Source organism: Anabrus simplex, chromosome 2 (assembly GCF_040414725.1).
Source record: "Anabrus simplex isolate iqAnaSimp1 chromosome 2, ASM4041472v1, whole genome shotgun sequence".
In the NCBI taxonomy this organism is placed as follows: Eukaryota; Metazoa; Arthropoda; class Insecta; order Orthoptera; family Tettigoniidae; genus Anabrus; species Anabrus simplex.
Window position 1 is genome coordinate 1,158,080,985 of NC_090266.1, and position 17,645 is coordinate 1,158,098,629.

At 42.9% G+C, this 17,645-nt stretch overlaps 1 protein-coding gene and 1 non-coding gene across 2 annotated transcripts in view; one reads left to right on the forward strand and one right to left on the reverse strand.

The window, feature by feature from the left end:
• Window positions 1–17,645, reverse strand: part of tadr (torn and diminished rhabdomeres) — a 214,001-nt gene that overhangs the window by 136,468 nt on the left and 59,888 nt on the right. The window contains exon 3 of the mRNA XM_067140157.2: window positions 7,095–7,229. Within this exon, the coding sequence (XP_066996258.2) occupies window positions 7,095–7,229 (135 nt within the window). The remainder of the gene's footprint in view (window positions 1–7,094; window positions 7,230–17,645) is intronic.
• Window positions 17,343–17,432, forward strand: TRNAI-UAU (transfer RNA isoleucine (anticodon UAU)). The gene is given in 2 exon segments: window positions 17,343–17,380; window positions 17,397–17,432. It is a non-coding gene; the product is annotated as a tRNA-Ile (tRNA).

Sequence of the window (17,645 nt, forward strand, 5' to 3'; positions counted from 1 at the left end):
AGAAGAATAGCACGTTATAGTGCTCATTATTGTAGACCAGCTACTAGGCATCCCATTAACCACCAGTGCAAGCGGAGCACGTATACGTTGAAAGTACGGGGCTGGAGACGACCTGGTATACAGCCGCTCGCATAAGTATGCGTCCGTCTGCCCTTTTCATATATTGAACACCAAGAATACATTACAAATCTTAACGTACGTTAAGAAAGAAGTAATCAGTGGATATGCAATATATACTTACAATAATAACGGCATTGCAGGTCAATACTCTTTAATAAAAAATAATTAGTGTGGTTGGGCTAGGAAATGGCAACGCAAAAGTATTCGTCTACCTTGTACACTGTCTTGTATAACGATCACAGCATTGAGGAAGTCAGTCGCATTACCAAGCTCAGCCAATCAGTGATGCGGTGAATGCCAGTGAGTTAACATCTAGTGCATACCTCGAGTACAATGCTTAAGACAAGGAAACGAACTGTTGTTGAACACGAACGAATTATCCAACTCCACCAAATTGATGATTATTATAGAGTAATTGCTGAGAAAACAGGAATACCGCGAAATACAGTTGCAAGTATCATTCAGCGATATAAGACCAGTGTAACTGTACTCAATAGAACAAGAACTGGGCGGCCAAGAAAGCTGACAGCACGTCAGCACACACCGTCCAGCAAAATTCTCATATGTCTGGACCTGTGATTCGAACAGATGTACAAACCTTCACTGGGAAGAACATCAGCGCAAACTCCGTATGACGTGTGTTACAGAGTTGTTTTGCAGGGCCGTAAAAGAGAGAAGAAGCCCCTGGATGAGTGAGGTGAACTGTAAGAAGAGGCTGGCATTCTCCAAAGAGTACGTTAGTAAGCTTCTGGCGTTCTGGAAACACGTGTTGCTTGCTGAGAACAGCAAATTCTGTTTATATGATTGCTCTGGAAAGCGACATGTATGGAGAAAGAAGAACGCCGAGCTCGAAAATCAAAGTCTGCAACCAACCGTAAAATATGGAGAAGGTTCCATTATGGTATAGGGGTGTATGTTGGCGGGTGGGGTAGGTAACTGCCATGTAATACCTGAACGGATCGATAAGATAGTGTATTTGAATATTTTAAAGCAACACATATCACCCAGCGTAGCAAAATTACGTCTTGGTAGTGGGTACTTCTTCCAGCAAGATAATGACCCTAAGCACACTGCTCGTGTTGTTAGGGAATGGCTACTCTACAATACACCTCATGTATTGCAGACACCACCCCAGTCCTCAAACTTAAACCACATACAGCATTTACTGGCGGAATTAAAATGTAAACTGAGCAAGCAGCTTATTATAAATAAGGAAGCTTTGAAGCAATACTTCATGGATGAATGGCACAAAATAGGCCCGTAAGCGATCGAAAAGTTGGTGACATCCATGCAAAAAGGCCCTTCAAGCCGTGATTGCTTCCAATAGACGTTCGACGCGTTGCTGATTCTTAGAAAAAGATTGTACATTCCTTACTGTGGACGAGTACTTTTGCAACGTGACTTTTCTGCAAGCAGTCCGATAGTTTTTTTATTTTTTCCAAATTCCAGTGCTTACAGTGCTATACATTATATTCTCAGATGTTCAGATGGCAAATAAAACATACTATTATTTGTTTATCATTAACTTCTTTATGATATTTGTGCTATTGGCCATTGACCTCACATGACATACGTGGACGAATACTTATGATGCGAACAGCTGTACATATAATAAACATATAAATAAACGACATTAATTTACTTACAGGAACAGGAAACGGTTTATCCACATTAATATATGTAATTGTTGATGAATATACATCATTATGGTACTGGGAATTTAGTCTGGAACTTAATCTTACTCGCCTTCCTTCGCAACCACTGATCAACTAGAGCACTCACTCCAATTCATGCGGTGAACAGCGAGAACATACTAGACCTGTACTAACAAACACACAGTCCTGATCATAGCACAAGTCTTTAAAAAAATGGTATTTGTGTTTATATTTGCAAACTATTTAATACAAATATAACATACAATGCAACAGAAAGATTAACTAGTCGTGCAAATGGGTATTTTTGATACAATTTTTGTAAACAATGACAAGCAACAAAATATGAAGTAAAATTGAAACAAAAATATCCGTCACATTGACACCGTAGGCGATCTCCTAGACCTAGTGGGACCTAGTGAGAAGAGAGTAATATCATCATTTGGCTGTCACGCTCCCAAGCAGAAGAGGAAATGGATACCCCGTACTCTCTTCAATGAGAGGTTTCCAATGATTTGTATCCATTCGGCTACCAATCTAACAACAGCGATATTCTCGTACGTATCACGTTTGGTGGGCTGCGGAATTTGGCTGTCCCTTAAAACTGTTTATCTCCACTGAATATGGTTGGTAAATATTTGACTTGGCTACAGGGTCAAGGAAGAGAGATGTTCTCCAAAAAGCAATGGATAGACTGGCAATATGGGGAACAGAAAATGATCTGAGGATAAAGAAGAAGAAGAAGACAATAATGATGATATTCAGAAGAGGTGGAAGGATGGCAGAAGCAGACAAAATAACCTTTGAAGGAGGGGACCTACACAGGGTGAACAGTTTCAGATAGCTGGGTATCTCTTTGCAGACCACGGGACTGTCCTTCAGGGTTCATATAAGGGAAATAAATCCTGCTGCGATTAGAGCAATCTATGACATAAAGGGAATCATCAGGCTGTCATTAGGAACTGCTATGAAGTTATTCCGAGCGAAAATAATGCTAATAATTTCATACGGCATAGAACTGATTTAGGACCATCTTAAAGTGTGAGAACTTGCAGCTCTGGAGACGGTAAAGGCCGGATTTTTAAGAGCAACACTTGGTGTCTCAAAAGTAACCCCTAATCGTCTGTTCTATGAATTGGTGAAAGAGACCTTCTATATTGAAGATATTAGCTACATTCTGTTACTACCTTCTAGTCCACACGTGACAGAGGCGAAGAGAAGAGAAATGAGATCCCCGAAGATTTCTACTCAACAGATACCATGTTGAACAGAAGCTGGACAGGACCCAATCAAGAACTGAGGAATGCTATAACACGTTTAGCAGTACATGTTTTCCATAGTAGATTCTGCACCAATACCTACTTTCATCAACTAAATGAAAAGTGCGTGCGTGGCTTATGCATGAAAAGTAGCGAAAAATGTCATTTTGACAAATGTGAAAAACGAACCAAATCACATAGTGAATATAGTAAAGGAAAACAATGAATCAGCTATGCGTAATAGACCTGAGTGCTGTAGTTTTGTATGGAACCAAAATAAGTATTTTATTATTCTGTATCTGGCCATTGGCTTCAATAAAGTAATTATTGAATACATTATAAAAAGTACTGGAACAAGGGAATGTTTACTATAATTCAGCTTTGGAGAAAGTGTTGACAGGAAAGGAAATAAATAAAAAGTAAGAGGTATAACGTGTCTCTGAACACCTTTCCAAAATCTGTCCCGCCTGAATGTGGTGGTATTTGAAGGTGCCTCCTGTCGGTAAATTTACCGTCATGGAAAAGAACTCTCGTAGGAGAAACTTCCAGCACCTCGACTTCCCCGAAAACCGCAGGAGTTAGTGGGACATAAAGCCAATGAAGTTATTATTACCCTGCGAAAATTGTGCTCGCTGTTCAGACGACAAAATTACTAATTGAGTGACAGTAATCGAGATTCGGCTTTATTTAAAGTAACCTCCTCAGTTCCTAAGCTCAGCCAGTTGCTCGCAGCCCGCAATAGAGCGATACATTCAGCTCCACCTCCTCTCAGTCCAGCTGCCCAGTATGCTGCTTAAATTTATTATTTGAATCTTTCCTCAAATTGGCCACTCTACATTTTCATTCCTCAGGACCTCCGTAGCGAAGATGACTATGAAGCCATTCCCATGAAATAGCATACATATGAATGTGGTTATGAAAGTTTTGGCAACATCAAATTCCATACTATGTAAAGAACAATTGAAGAAAGATTGTAAAGCCACTGTTTCTTGTATTTAAAACAATTGTGACATTACGTTCAGCCTTCTGGACGCTCTGTTCAGAAGGAAAAATTCTACGAATTCTACGAATAAAGACTTCTAATTTTTTAAGAACAATTACGTTCAACTTCCCTTACGTGTGAGTAGCAAATTGCTCTATTTGTAAGGTTAGTCTACCTCAACGCGTCAAAAATATCCTTTCTATGAATTATTTGAAACTGACAGAAAGGTATATATTATTATTATTATTATTATTATTATTATTATTATTATTATTATTATTATTATTATGCGTGAATGTTCGACTCGTTAACTGAATGGTTAGCGTACTGGCTTCGGTTCAGAGGGTCCCGGGTTCGATTCCCGGCCGAGTCGGGGATTTTAACCTTCATTGGTTAATTCCAATGGCTCGGGGCTGGGTGTTTATGCTTTCTCCAACATCCCTGCAACTCACACACCACAGCTAACATTATCCTCCACAACAATAACTCGCTGTTACCTACACATGGCTGATGCCGCCCACCCTCATCGGAGGGTCTGCCTTACAAGGGCTGCACCCGGCTGGAAATAGCTACACGAAATTATTATATGCGTGAATGGTTCATTTCGGAACACACGAAGCTTTATTTATGATTTCGTTTGCGGAGGATTCAGGATGCTTTCATCTGTTGACTAAAGATCCTCTTCCTTTCTTCCGTCCACTTGGTACCTGCTCTTTTTGGTGCTTCATTCTCTGGAGTAACATCCCACTTGTCAATTTTCTTTCTGTATACATTGCATTTCAAAATTTCTTCAGGCTGAATTTGTGCATTCCTCATGTCCGCTTTCGTTTGTTGTATCCAAGGAAAATTCTTCAGTTTATAAAATCTTTCAAGAACTTGGTGGGTTACTCTGGTTTCTGGAAGCCTCTTAACATGTCCATACCATTTTACCCTTCTTTTCCTGAGGTCTGTCGCAATATTAGATAATTTTTCTGTGGATTTCCGGGTTTGGAGGCGGTACCCTTCTTCCGCGTATCTTGATCTTAAAATTTTCCTCATGATTTTTCGCTCTTCTTTTAGGATATTTTCCAGCTCGCCCTTTTTATGAAGCGTTAGAGTTTCCCCTGTATATTTATTATTGCTTTAGATATAACGACAGACATAGACAGGCAGCGGGAAAGGGGAAAAAATAGAACGTACTTCTACGCGTCAAATGATACAGGTCAAGGTGTAATCCTATTGAAGGTCCACCGTTTTGTATAGTAAATAAGGCTTCAATACCTAGAGAATCTGGGATGGCCACAGTTGATGTACCAAATGTTCTCAGAGGATGACAGATCTGGGAATCTTGCACGCCAAGGAAACTGGTCAACATACCGCAAATCTTCCATGGGTTAAGCGTTGTCCTGTTGAAACATGGCACCGAGTGTCATATCATGAAAGGAAACAAAGGTTTCGAAAGATGCTGCAACCGACGCTCTAAATACCACGAGTTACGACCTGCCACAGTGACCAAAGGCCCTCACACCATGGCATCAGAGGTAAAGGGTCTGTATATGTCAACGATGTAGGTGGGACGCCACATCTCCACCATACTAGCACACTGGTCATGTGTGGTCAGTGAGAAGAGAACTCCGTTATTAAACACTGTTTGGCACTATTCAACACACGTCCAAGCTTCTTGGTCACGACTTCATTGTAAGCACAGAAGCCACTGATATATTTTAAGCGAATAGCCTTCCAATACTGTTAGATGGTACGGAATGCTACAGAGAAGCCCTTTTACTTTCGGATGTCTGGCACACAATATCTTATGTCTATGGTGCGACCGGTACGACTCCTATAGACAGTCCAAGTTTCTGGAAATGGCGTCTTCCAGGTAATGCGGGCCTATTTATTACACTCACACTACTACACAGCGCACAATGTTGGTTAAAATGGGAATGATTTGTGGCGAATATCGGCTCCCAACTCGTTCACACCCTAATGCCTCTAATTTATATAAAATTCAGCTGTATCTGGACATTTCTTCTTAGATGCATAACTCTACATCTGTTTCAGTGTCCGCCTGATACTCAGAGATTCGTGGATATTTTAGAGTTTAGCATTATCAGAAATCTTTATAAATACTTGCAGAGCCATTTTTACATTTTTAAATGAGTACAAGTTTGGAACTTAACCTAAGGAAACACAACCTAACCAATCTACATTTGGAAAATTACGCGTCTAGTGTTTATACGGGGGCTGATCAACAAAGACTGAGACTGATTTTTCACAGATGTTTATTACTCCATTTCAATGTTTACATGATGTTTTTCAAAGTAGTCCCCTCCTACTTCAATGCATTTTTATAGCGTCTCTGCCAGTCCTTGAACATATGCTGCAGACCATTCTTTGTCAGGTCCTTGAGAATCGCCTCACTTTTCTTGAGCACTGCTTCAGAGTTCTCAAAATCAAATGCCCCTAAGCTTTGCCTTTAGTGATTGGAATAAAAAAAAATAACAGAGTGCAAGATCAGGGATATAAGGCGGATGAGGTACACAGGTAATGTTGAATCGAGCCACAAACTGCATGACTTGATTTGCGACGTGAGGCCATGCATTGTCATGATGAAGTCGCTACCTAGTCCGAGAAATCTCTGGTCGTTTCTTTGCAATATGCTTTTCGTAAGTTTCAGTGGCTGTATGGTTTAAACGAAAACAGAATTTGATTGCGCTGTACTACTCCTCTCGAGTCACCTCCTTTGTCTGGTATGAGAAATGCACGTACCGTCTACACTATAGGGCATTACTACCAACCTACCGATACGAGAGTGTTGCCGCCTACGGAAATTATACATAAAAACCCGCTCTTTTCAAATATTTATGTTACAGATAGGAAACTATCACGGGAGCTACAGAAAGAATCAGTCACAGTCGTTGTTGATCAGCCTACGTAATACTGTCATTGGCATTACCTTACGGGTAAAACATTTGACATTCTAAACCTTGTTAATCCGTTGACGTGACCCTCACCAGTTGAAGTATTAAATATTACTAATGAAATGTATTTGACATGTTATATTAAGAAACATTTAATGTAAGTACAAGCTAATATACTGACTGACGACCATCCAGAGAGTTCCGAGATGTTTTCTGTCCAGTTTGACATGTCGGCTTGCATGGAGCCCACACTCACGAAGAAGGCCAAAGCACCAGCAACTCCCACGTTCAGCAGCAAACGTAGACCCGGTGAATGCTGTAACATAGGTCACATAGTAATTCAAACCTCAGAATTATCTATTTATTCAACTAGATTGTTTGAAAGTAAAGGTTTTACATCAAAAGTGCGTGACTGTTGATACCGTGATCATAGCATTGGGGCCTTCAGGTGTACCTGAAAATAAAACCCCATTTATTTGAAAACCTGGCTTGTATTGGCGGGGATTCGAACTGCGGGCACTTTGGTAACACGCCAGTGAATATCTCAGTTCAATATAACACCAACCAGGATTTGAAATTCATATCAATTCTGTAAGATTTGAAGACGAATGCGGCGTTATACCCGGGATTCCTTAAATGAAAACCATGCTTCTGTGATCCGGATTGAACATAAATGTGGAGGCCACGGAGCGATGGTCACGGTCTCAACAGTCACGCAACATTGCAATTTTTCTTACTCTCTTGTAGCCTGAAGAGCGAATTGGCTAAATTTGACGAGAAGAAGAGATAGAACGATAGGACACATCTTAACCCTTTCTTGCCCACATTTTCACTCCGCTTATCCGCAGGTTTCAACGTATTACTCAGGAAAAATTGAAGCAGAGCGCATTGCTTCAGAAGAAGTTAAATAAAAACTATTGTTTACTTCTTCTTCCTCATCTGTTTACCCTCCAGGGTCGGTTTTTCCCTCGGACTCAGCGAGGGATCCCACCTCTACCGCTTCAAGGGCAGTGTCCTGGAGCTTCAGACTCTTGGTCGGGGGATACAACTGGGGAGGATGACCAATACCTCGCCCAGGCGTCCTCACCTGCTATACTGAACAGGGGCCTTGCGGGGGCATGGGAAGATTGGAAGGGATAGACAAGGAAGAGGGAAAACCACTTCCAGGATGGCTGAGGTGGGAATCGAACCCACCTCTACTCAGTTGACCTCCCAAGGCTGAGTGGACCCCGTTCCAGCCCTCGTACCACTTTTCAAATTTCGTGAAGGAGCCGGGAATCGAACTCGGTCCTCCGGAAATGACAGCTAATCACAGTAACCACTACACCACACAGGCGGGCACTATTGCTCACAATGCATTAATATTTTCAATAATATTAGAAAGCATACCATGACATCCATTTATCTATTCATAGAGTCATAAGGTTGTTGGTTCAAACCTCCCCCCACCTAGTGGTGATACTTGACACAAAGGTAGGCTGCATTTGTCACATTCTCATGTTGTCTGAATCTCTCTAACCCAATAATAACGTGATTTTGGAAGAGGAATGATGCCCATATGTATAAGGTTTTATTTACTCTGGGCAAGTGCCTTCCCAATCTGTACCTATTTTACCGGAATGTGCCTGTTTGAATGCTGCATTGATATACAGCGTGATTCATCCACCCCTTACAATGTAGTTTTATTCAACCCACAATATGCATAACGTCCTGAAAACATCTGCCCTGCCGATATATTCAGACAACATAACCGGGTATCTTGGTACTTACCGCCTCACTATGACAGGACGCCGTAATGTTATACTCGCATTAAACACTAGACGACATGCGTGTGCATTCTAGATCATAAAACCTGACAAGCGGACGACACTAAAGTGATATTGTGACCGCAGTAAACCTAATACTTGCTATAAGCTACCCAATGTGCCGTACGGAACCATAGTGTAATTGGTAAAGGCGTGGTTGGAGCGGGCTTGCATGTCAGGTGGGAGGTTCGAGTCGGGGGCGAAGATTACAAAATTTCGAAATATTTGTTTAATGCGTGCCGCACGCAATGTAAGTTCAATACCCGCTTTCATATAAATTGCGTGTGAATGAATGTGTCTGTGGCCCTAATAAGGGCCGATTCCCTTCAGATATATTGTTAGTGCGATAGGTTCTCCTACGTATGCTCTGGCTAAATACCTAAGCAAATTGCTTCAGACACACATAGGACGTACTGAATCATACGTTAGGGACTCTCAGTATTTCGTCAACAAGTTGTCAACCATAACCCTTCAACCTAATGCACTTTTGGTGAGTTTTGATGTGGAGTCCTTGTTCACTAAAGTGCCGATTGACTCGGTCATGTCTCTCACTGAACATGTGTTCCCTGAGCACATTACTAAGCTACTTTACCACTGCATGACTTCCAGCTATTTTTTTGTGTGGGAATTTTTACGAACAGTCGGACGGAGTGGCTATGAGAAGTCCACTTTCGCTCGGAGTGGCTAATTTCTTTATGGAGCATATTAAGGAGGAGGCTATTGTTTCACTGCTCGTCAAACCTATGGTTTGCTGGGTGTATGTTGATGATACATTTGTGGTCTGGCCAGAAGGTCCTGAGAAAGTTCATCTATTTCTGAACCACCTAAATCAGCAACATCCTTCAATTAAATCCATTATGGAGAAGGAGTCGGACGGATACCTCCCTTTCTTGGATGTTCTAGTAAGAAAGAAACCGGACGGCTTCTTACGACATACCGTCTACCGTAAGCCTACCCACACAAATCGCTATCTTCATGCAGATTCTCACCATCATACAACACAAAACAAGGCATCCTTACGACACCAACTAAGGGGGTGAGACGAATTTGTGAACCATCAAATATCCAGATGGAGATGGACACACTCAAAGTCACGTTCAAGGGTAATGGTTGCAGTGATGTGCAGATTCATAGAGCCCTGCATCCCCGAGAAACGACCAAGCAAAGCACACAGAAGGAAAAAGTGAAGGGAACATTCACAACACCACAGATCGAAATGCCAACACAATATAAAAACCATATTTGGCATCATCACCAAAACTGCTCACAGTCTGGGTAAAACCAAGGACAAATTGTCCTCACTTTTACATCCTGGGGTATACTAAGTTCCCTGTAGTTGCGGCAAGGTATACATTGGACAAACATGCCGGTCCATTGGTACTCGTATCAAGGAACATGAACGAAATATTCGTCTCAACCAGCCAGACGAATCAGCAATAGCTGAGCATGCTCTATCATCGGGTCATCATGTCGTGTTCCAAGATGCTCAAACTCTTACCCACACTAGACACTATAGGTCCAGGATTATACGGGAAGCTGTGGAAATACGTAAAAATCCTAACAATATCAACAGGAACACTGGCTATCAATTAAGTAACACGTGGTTGCCAACCATTAAGGATTTATGTAGGTAGTTCCCTTCCCTGTCCCTTCACTATTGTTATTTCGTTTTTGTGTTTTCCAAATTTGTACGTTCCTCATCGCCAGATGTTTCATTCCAGGCTTGTGTCAATGTCATACTTTCATATGTGTGTTCACCTGTGACTCCCGTCAGCTTCCTCTTCGAACGTTGCGCTGTACCGCGTCCGTTGAGCCATCTGGTGACGAATGAACGTACCACTTCCACTTCTATAATAACGTCTAAATTCAAACCTCATTCTTTGAGAAGTCTTCCCCGTGTACTTTCGAGATTTTCTTCTGAAGACGCAGAGCAAAGTTCTCTGCGAAACGTAAATAATTTCGCCTTATTTTCTTGACACGGCATAAGCCCAAAAGTCTATATCATCTCTATAAATACGGGCCGTGAAAGTCTCAATGGCAACATAAATCTCGGTTACAACGACATTCGCTCCTAACGATACAATTTATGAGGTTCTTTGGATGTCGTTTTAACAAAGTATGAAATTTTTCCGATTACCTGGGGTCAGCGTGGGGCATGGATTTCACCCATTTTTAAGGCCAGATGCCTCTCCTTACGCCAATCCAAAGTGGAGAGATGTATTCACTAGTGCGTGTTTCTGTGGTGGTTTGTAATGTGTTGTGTGTATGTAAATGAAGATTTTTATTAAGACGAACACAAACACCAACACCCAACTAGCCCGGATAGCTCAGTCGGTAGAGCATTCGGCTTTTAACGTAAGAGTCCAGAGTTAGAGTCCCTGTTCGGACGGAGATAATTCATGAGAGATCGTATCGTATTCGGAGCTTTTATGACCTTCACAAAACAATGTCTAGCGGAAATTCAGTAGTTTGCTTCGCTCTCTCAGCCGCATGATAACCTAATAGCGGATAGCAAGAATGAAAACCTGCGACAGCGACTGTGACTCCGTCCGGTGGCTCCGAAGGCGGCAAGGGGTGGTAGTTGCCACCCTAATATTTTGAAGGAAACCAACTTTTCGCAACAGAAGTAGAAATGAACAAATTTAAAGTAAGTCTTCCGTTACTCTGTTTAATTTAGTTCAGTAAAACCAAATGATCGTTGCAAAATTGTATAATTGTATAATTGTTCAATTTTATCTTCCCTCATCATCATTCTTTTTTTCTTAATCCGTTTAGCGTCCATGGTTGGTTTTCCCTCCGACTGAGCGATGGGTCCCACCTCAACTGCCGCAAAGGCGGCGTCCTGGAGCGTGAGACTTTGGGTCAGGGTCTGGCGAATACAGCATGAACATAAATTTCACCCATTCCATCTTGAGTAACACCAAGAGCTCCATGGGCGGGATTTCGAAGCTCGAATATAGATCTGTCGGTGGCTATTAGGTAGGCTGGACAATGATGCAGCATTCGTATCGCATATCTTGTTCTCTGACGGATCGCGCTTCCACAATAATGGGAACGCCATTCGCCAACACATGCACTATTGGAGTCCGGACAATCCTCACTGGGTGCGACGGGCGGCCCATCAAGTACGATGGTGAGTGAATGTTTGGTGTGGAATCTTGGGGGATCGCCTGATTGGGCCATATTTCATTGAGGGCCATTGAACGGGCCTACGCTACCTGCACTTTCTGCATCAGGAACTCCCTCTGCTGCTGGAGGATGTGCCCTTGCACGATCGTTTGACGATGTGGTTGCAACAGGATGGAGCTCCTCCACATTTGATTTTGCCCGTCCGTAACCACCTGAACGAGGAACTGCCAGGGAAATGATAGGACGAGGAGGCCCTGTTTCTTGGCCCGCCAGATCACCGGACCTAACGCCGTTAGACTTCTTCTTGTGGGGACATTTGAAGAACGTCCTGTACACTCAAGCGCCGGGAAACCTTTATGGATCTTAGGAAGTCCATATAACCTAGGTGGCACTTCGTCCCCCGGGTCAAATGTTTAGCCTTCTCTTTTGGAATTGAAGATTGCCTTAATAGCTTCACCGTGGCGTTGGACACACGAGTGGCAGGGTCACGTGAGCTCCAGGCTCTGAGAATAGAGCCGAGATTTATGTTATTAGTCGAGTGAAAGGGAAAGTGCTACAGAACAAAACTTAATTATCCGAAAACCATAAAAGTAGTTACTGGGACGTAATGCAGCAAAACCTAATTAGGGTTATATTAGTTTGTACATAGTTACATTATTTATTTATAATCTTGACCATACAGTATTGGCCAGTGATGGGTCCGTATTGACTTCATCACTTTATAAGAAATAAATTTACATTATATCAAGTAAATGATATTACAGCAGTCTTGAGATTAGTTTCAGCCACTTAGTGGCCATCTTCAGCCAAATAAAAATTAAACAGGTGGTAGTAGAAGTGGTATCCCTCGCTGAGCCCGGGTAAAAACTAACCCTGGAGGGTAAGCGGATTTTAAAGAAAGGTTTAATGTTCATTATAATCGTCAGAAAGTTATCTTTATGTAGAAAATGTTTCAGGTTTGATTAACACTATTGATTTTACTTGTAAATAAATAGGTATTTAATATGTGTTAGAAAACTTTGAAGTCACTTCGTCAACTTAACAAGGAACGTCACTGACTGACTCCGTCAGCGGTAGACAAGCCAAATTTTCTGTTAAAAAGAATGGAGGATTTCAAATGTTTGTTTGATTTACTCAGAAGAGTTCTAACGCACTATGGAAGACCTTAAAATCAAGCAACGTGCGCTACGAAATTGTTAAATCTCTAAAATTTTACAATTGGCTTTACGTCGCACAGATACAGATATGTCTTATGGTGACGATGGGATAGGAATGGTCTAGGAGTGGGAAGGAAGCGGCCATGGCCTTAATTAAGGTACAGTCTCAGGATTTGCCTGGTGTGAAAATGGGAAACCCCGGAAAACCATCTTCAGGGCTGCCGACAGTCGGGTTCGAATACACTATCTACCGGATGAAAGCTCACAGCTGCGCGGCCCTAAACGCACGGCCAACACGCCCGGTCAAATCAGTGAAAAACAGGACACTTGAAATTCTACGATCTTTTAGAACTGAATATTTTAAAATTAAATATTGTTCTATCACTACGCGGAGGCAACAGTGTTGCCAAAAAAGGGAAATTTAGTGGTAGTTGAGAGAGAGAGAGACCAGTCTTCAAGAAAATAACTTGGATGTACTCAACCATTTAAGTCAAGTTATAAATGGAAGACAAGTATTCGTGGTCATGTTAGTAAGTTTTACATTTTGGGCAGGGAACTTCTTCTGTATGAAATTCAGTGTTTCTAATTTAGAAAAAACATGAAACAATCAAATACCAAATATATATAAAAGAACTGTCGATTTTATAGATAAGTATTTGGAAAGTGCATACAGACTCATTTTAAAAATCCATAAGTTTTTTACAGTTCAATCAATTCTGCAACCTGTGGAGGTATTTTTCATGCTTGCCGGCGTTTAAAAACATACTGAACAAACACGATTGCCCAGGAGAGGTTATCTTCTTTGGCTTTTGGTGGTGGTGGTGATTACTGATTTAAGAGGAAGTATTTGGCCTTTGGGATATCAAATGTGGTAATGATTTTGCCATTTCAAAGAAAAGGTTTGTAATAATAACGGTATTGGCTTTAAGTCCCACTAAATACTTTTGCGGTTTTCGGAGATGCGGAGGTGCCAAAGTGTTGTCCTGCAGTGTTCTCTTACTTGACAGTAAATCTACCGGCACGAGGCTGACGTATCTGAGGACCTAAAAATACCGCCGGTCTGAGCCAGGATCGAACCAGCTAAGCTGGGCTCAGATGGCCAGCGCCTCAAACGCCTCAGCCACTCATCCCACCGAAAGGGTTTGTCTCCGTCCATGTTGTCTGCCTGATTTTTACTTTACGGATAAAAAAACAGGCCAAGTAACAAAAGCATTTGTATCAAGTCTTGTTTTGAATTCTGTGTGAATGTTCATTACTTTACAGAAGTTTGGTTACTAAATGAAAGTGATTAAGGAATAGTCCATCTCTGTGGTGTAGTGGTTAGACAGATTAACTGCCACACCCCCGGAGGCCCGGGTTCGATTCCCGGCTCTGCCACGAAATTTTAAATGTGGTACGAGGGCTGGAACGGGGTCCGCTCAGCCTCGGAAGGATAACTGAATAGGGGTTTGGGGGGGTCGATTCCCACCTCAGCCATTCTCGAAGAGGTTTTCCGTCGTTTCCCACTTCTCCTGCAGGCAAATGCCGGGATGGTACCCAACTTAAGACCACGGCCGCTTCCTTCCCTCTTCCTTGTCTAACGCTTCCGATTTATCCATCCCTCCACAAGGCCCCTGTTGAGTATAGCAGGTGAGCCCGCCTGGGTGAGGTACTGGTTGTCCTGTCCAGTTGTATCCTCCTGATTCAAAGTCTCACGCTTCAGGACACTGCCCTTATGGCGGCAGAGGTGGGATCACTCGCTGAGTCCGTGGCAGAAAACAACCCTGGAGTGTAAACGGATAAAGGAAGGAAGGAAGGACGAAAGAGGAAAAGAAAAGATTAATAAAGAATAGTAAAAGAAAGTTAGACAATATTACAAATAATTTTGTTCTCAAAACAGCTGTGAAGTAAGCTAATACAATGTCTATTGTTAATTATATTCAATTATTTTAAAGACAATGGCTGGATGAGGCAGTATTAACGCTATGTATGGTTGTAACAATTACTGACAAGGAAAGAAACAGGCGAGTCGGCCGTCCGGTTAGGGTAGCTCATCTGTGAGCTTGCATTCGGGATAGAGTAGGTTCGAACCCAACTGACGGCAGCCCTGAAGATGGTTTTCTGTTGTTTCCCATTTTCACACCAGGCAAATGCTGAATTTGTACCTTAATTAATGCCACGGCCGCTTACTTCACACTACTAGCCATTTCCTATCCCATCGTCCCCATAAGACCTATGTATGTCGGTGCTACTTAATGCAACTTGTAAAAAATAACAGTCAGGAGAATGCGTCAAAGTCTTCCTACAGTTTACCGAAAAACAAAGAAATGTAAGTGCAATACGAGTTGTAATGTTAGCAGCACTCATCCTGTCAAACACAAGTTAGTGAAAATGTTAGTGTACGTGGTATGTGTGACAATTCTTGTTGGCCCTTGAAGACTTTGCAGTCATCAATAAAGCCTTTGTAGTCCGCCTCTGTGGTGTAGTGGTTAGCGTGATTAGCTGCCACCCCCGGAGGCCCGGGTTTGATCCCCGGCTCTGCCACGAAATTTGAAAAGTGGTATGAGGGCTGGAACGGAGTCCACTCAGCCTCGGGAGGTCAACTGAGTAGAGGTGGGTTCGATTCCCACCTCAGCCATCCTGGAAGTGGTTTTCCGTGGTTTCCCACTTCTCCAGGCGAATGCCGGGATGGTACCTAACTTAAGGCCACGGCCGCTTCCTTCCCTCTTCCTTGCCTATCCCTTCCAATCTTCCATCCCCTCCACAAGGCCCCTGTTCAGCATAGCAGGTGAGGCCGACTGGGCGAGGTACTGGTCATTCTCCCCAGTTGTATCCCCGACCAAGAGTCTGAAGCTCCAGGACACTGCCCTTGAGGCGGTAGAGGTGGGATCCCTCGCTGTGTCCGAGGGAAAAGCCGACCCTGGAGGGTAAAGAGATGATGATGATGATGATGATGATGAATAAGGCCTTTGTAAATAAAACAAATGATTCCTATACATCTCATTAAAAACTTTTGGAAATAGGTCCGACCACCTACTTTTACGGTTTTCGGAGACTCCGAGGTGCCGGAATTCAGTCACACAGAAATTCTTTTACGTGCCAGTAAGTCTACCGACACGAGGCTGATGTATTTGAGCACCTTCAAATACCACTAGACTGACCCAGGTTTGAACCTGCCAGGTTGGGGTCAGAAGGCCAGCGCCACAACCGTCTTCATCATCATCATCATCATCTGTTTACCCTCCAGGTTCGGTTTTTCCCTCGGACTTAGCGAGGGATCCCACCTCTACCGCCTCAAGGGCAGTGTCCTGGAGCTTCAGACTCTTGGTCGGGGGATACAACTGGGGGGTATGACCAGTACCTCGCCCAGGCGGCCTCACCTGCTATGCTGAACAGGGGCTAACCACTACACCACAGAGGCGGACACAACCGTCTTCTATGCATCTAAAAAAAGTCATGTACAGAAAGTAGCGCATATGAAGTGTGTCTGTTCGAAAAGTGCTATTTCCACTTCCGAAAAATAAATCAGTATTTCGTCCACATGCATTACATTACTTGAATAAAGTAGATTGTCCGCCTCTGTGGTGTAGTGATTAGTGTGATTAGCTGCCATCCCCGGAAGTCCGGGTTCTATTCCCGGCTCTGCCACGGAATTTTTTTAAGTGGTACGAGGGCTGGAACAGGGTCCACTCAGCCTCGGGAGGTCAACTGAGTAGAGGTGGGTTCGATTCCCTCCTCAGCCATCCTGGAAGTGGTTTTCCGTGGTTTCCCACTTCTCCTCCAGGCAAATGCCGGAATGGTACCTAACTTAATGCTACGGCCGCTTCCTTCCCTCTTCCTTGTCTATTCCTTCCAATCTTCCCATCCCCCGACAAGGCCGCTGTTCAACATAGCAGTCGAGGCAGCCTGTGCGTGTTACTGGTCCTCCTGCCCAGTTGTATCCCGACCCAAAGTCTGGAGTTCCAAAACACTGCCACTGAAGTGGTAGAGGTGGGATCTCTCGTTGAGTCCAAGGGAAAAAGCAATCCTGGAGGGTAAACATTTTTAAAAAGAGGAAGAAGAAGAATAAGAATAAGAACTCGCTACTAATGATATATTATAAACCGTGATCAATTATTTTGCACTTGAAAACCTGTTCCACAATTCGTTTAAGACGTGAAAGCAATACGTTTTCGTATAGAAGTGAAATGTCGAGATCGCTGGTGCAGGTAGCGGCCAACAGGGGGAGGCGAGAATTGCAAGTAGTTAAGAACATGATCCGCAGGATAGCGTTAGTGGCGCTGTCTCGTCGGAAAGCTGCGGTGTGCATTTTCGAGAGAGTTTCCTCTAATGTGTTCTGGTAAGGAGTAATACTTGGCTTCCCCAGTGGCGCAATTGGTTAGCGCACGGTACTTATAAGACAGTATCCGAGATATGCCGGGGTTGTGAGTTCGAGCCTCACCTGGGGAATATTTTTATTTAAAACGTGAACTTTTCCCTTTGCGTAAAGCTAATGAACAAGAATATATCCTTCGATAAATGAAACGTCCGCCTCTATCAAAGACTTTAATATTACTTATCTAGACTCACAGAGCGCGCTTATGCTATGCGGAATATTGAACACTTTCGCGCATCGCCATGTTGTGGGCGCTTCAGCCACGAATGCATGGCTAGCACGTGGTA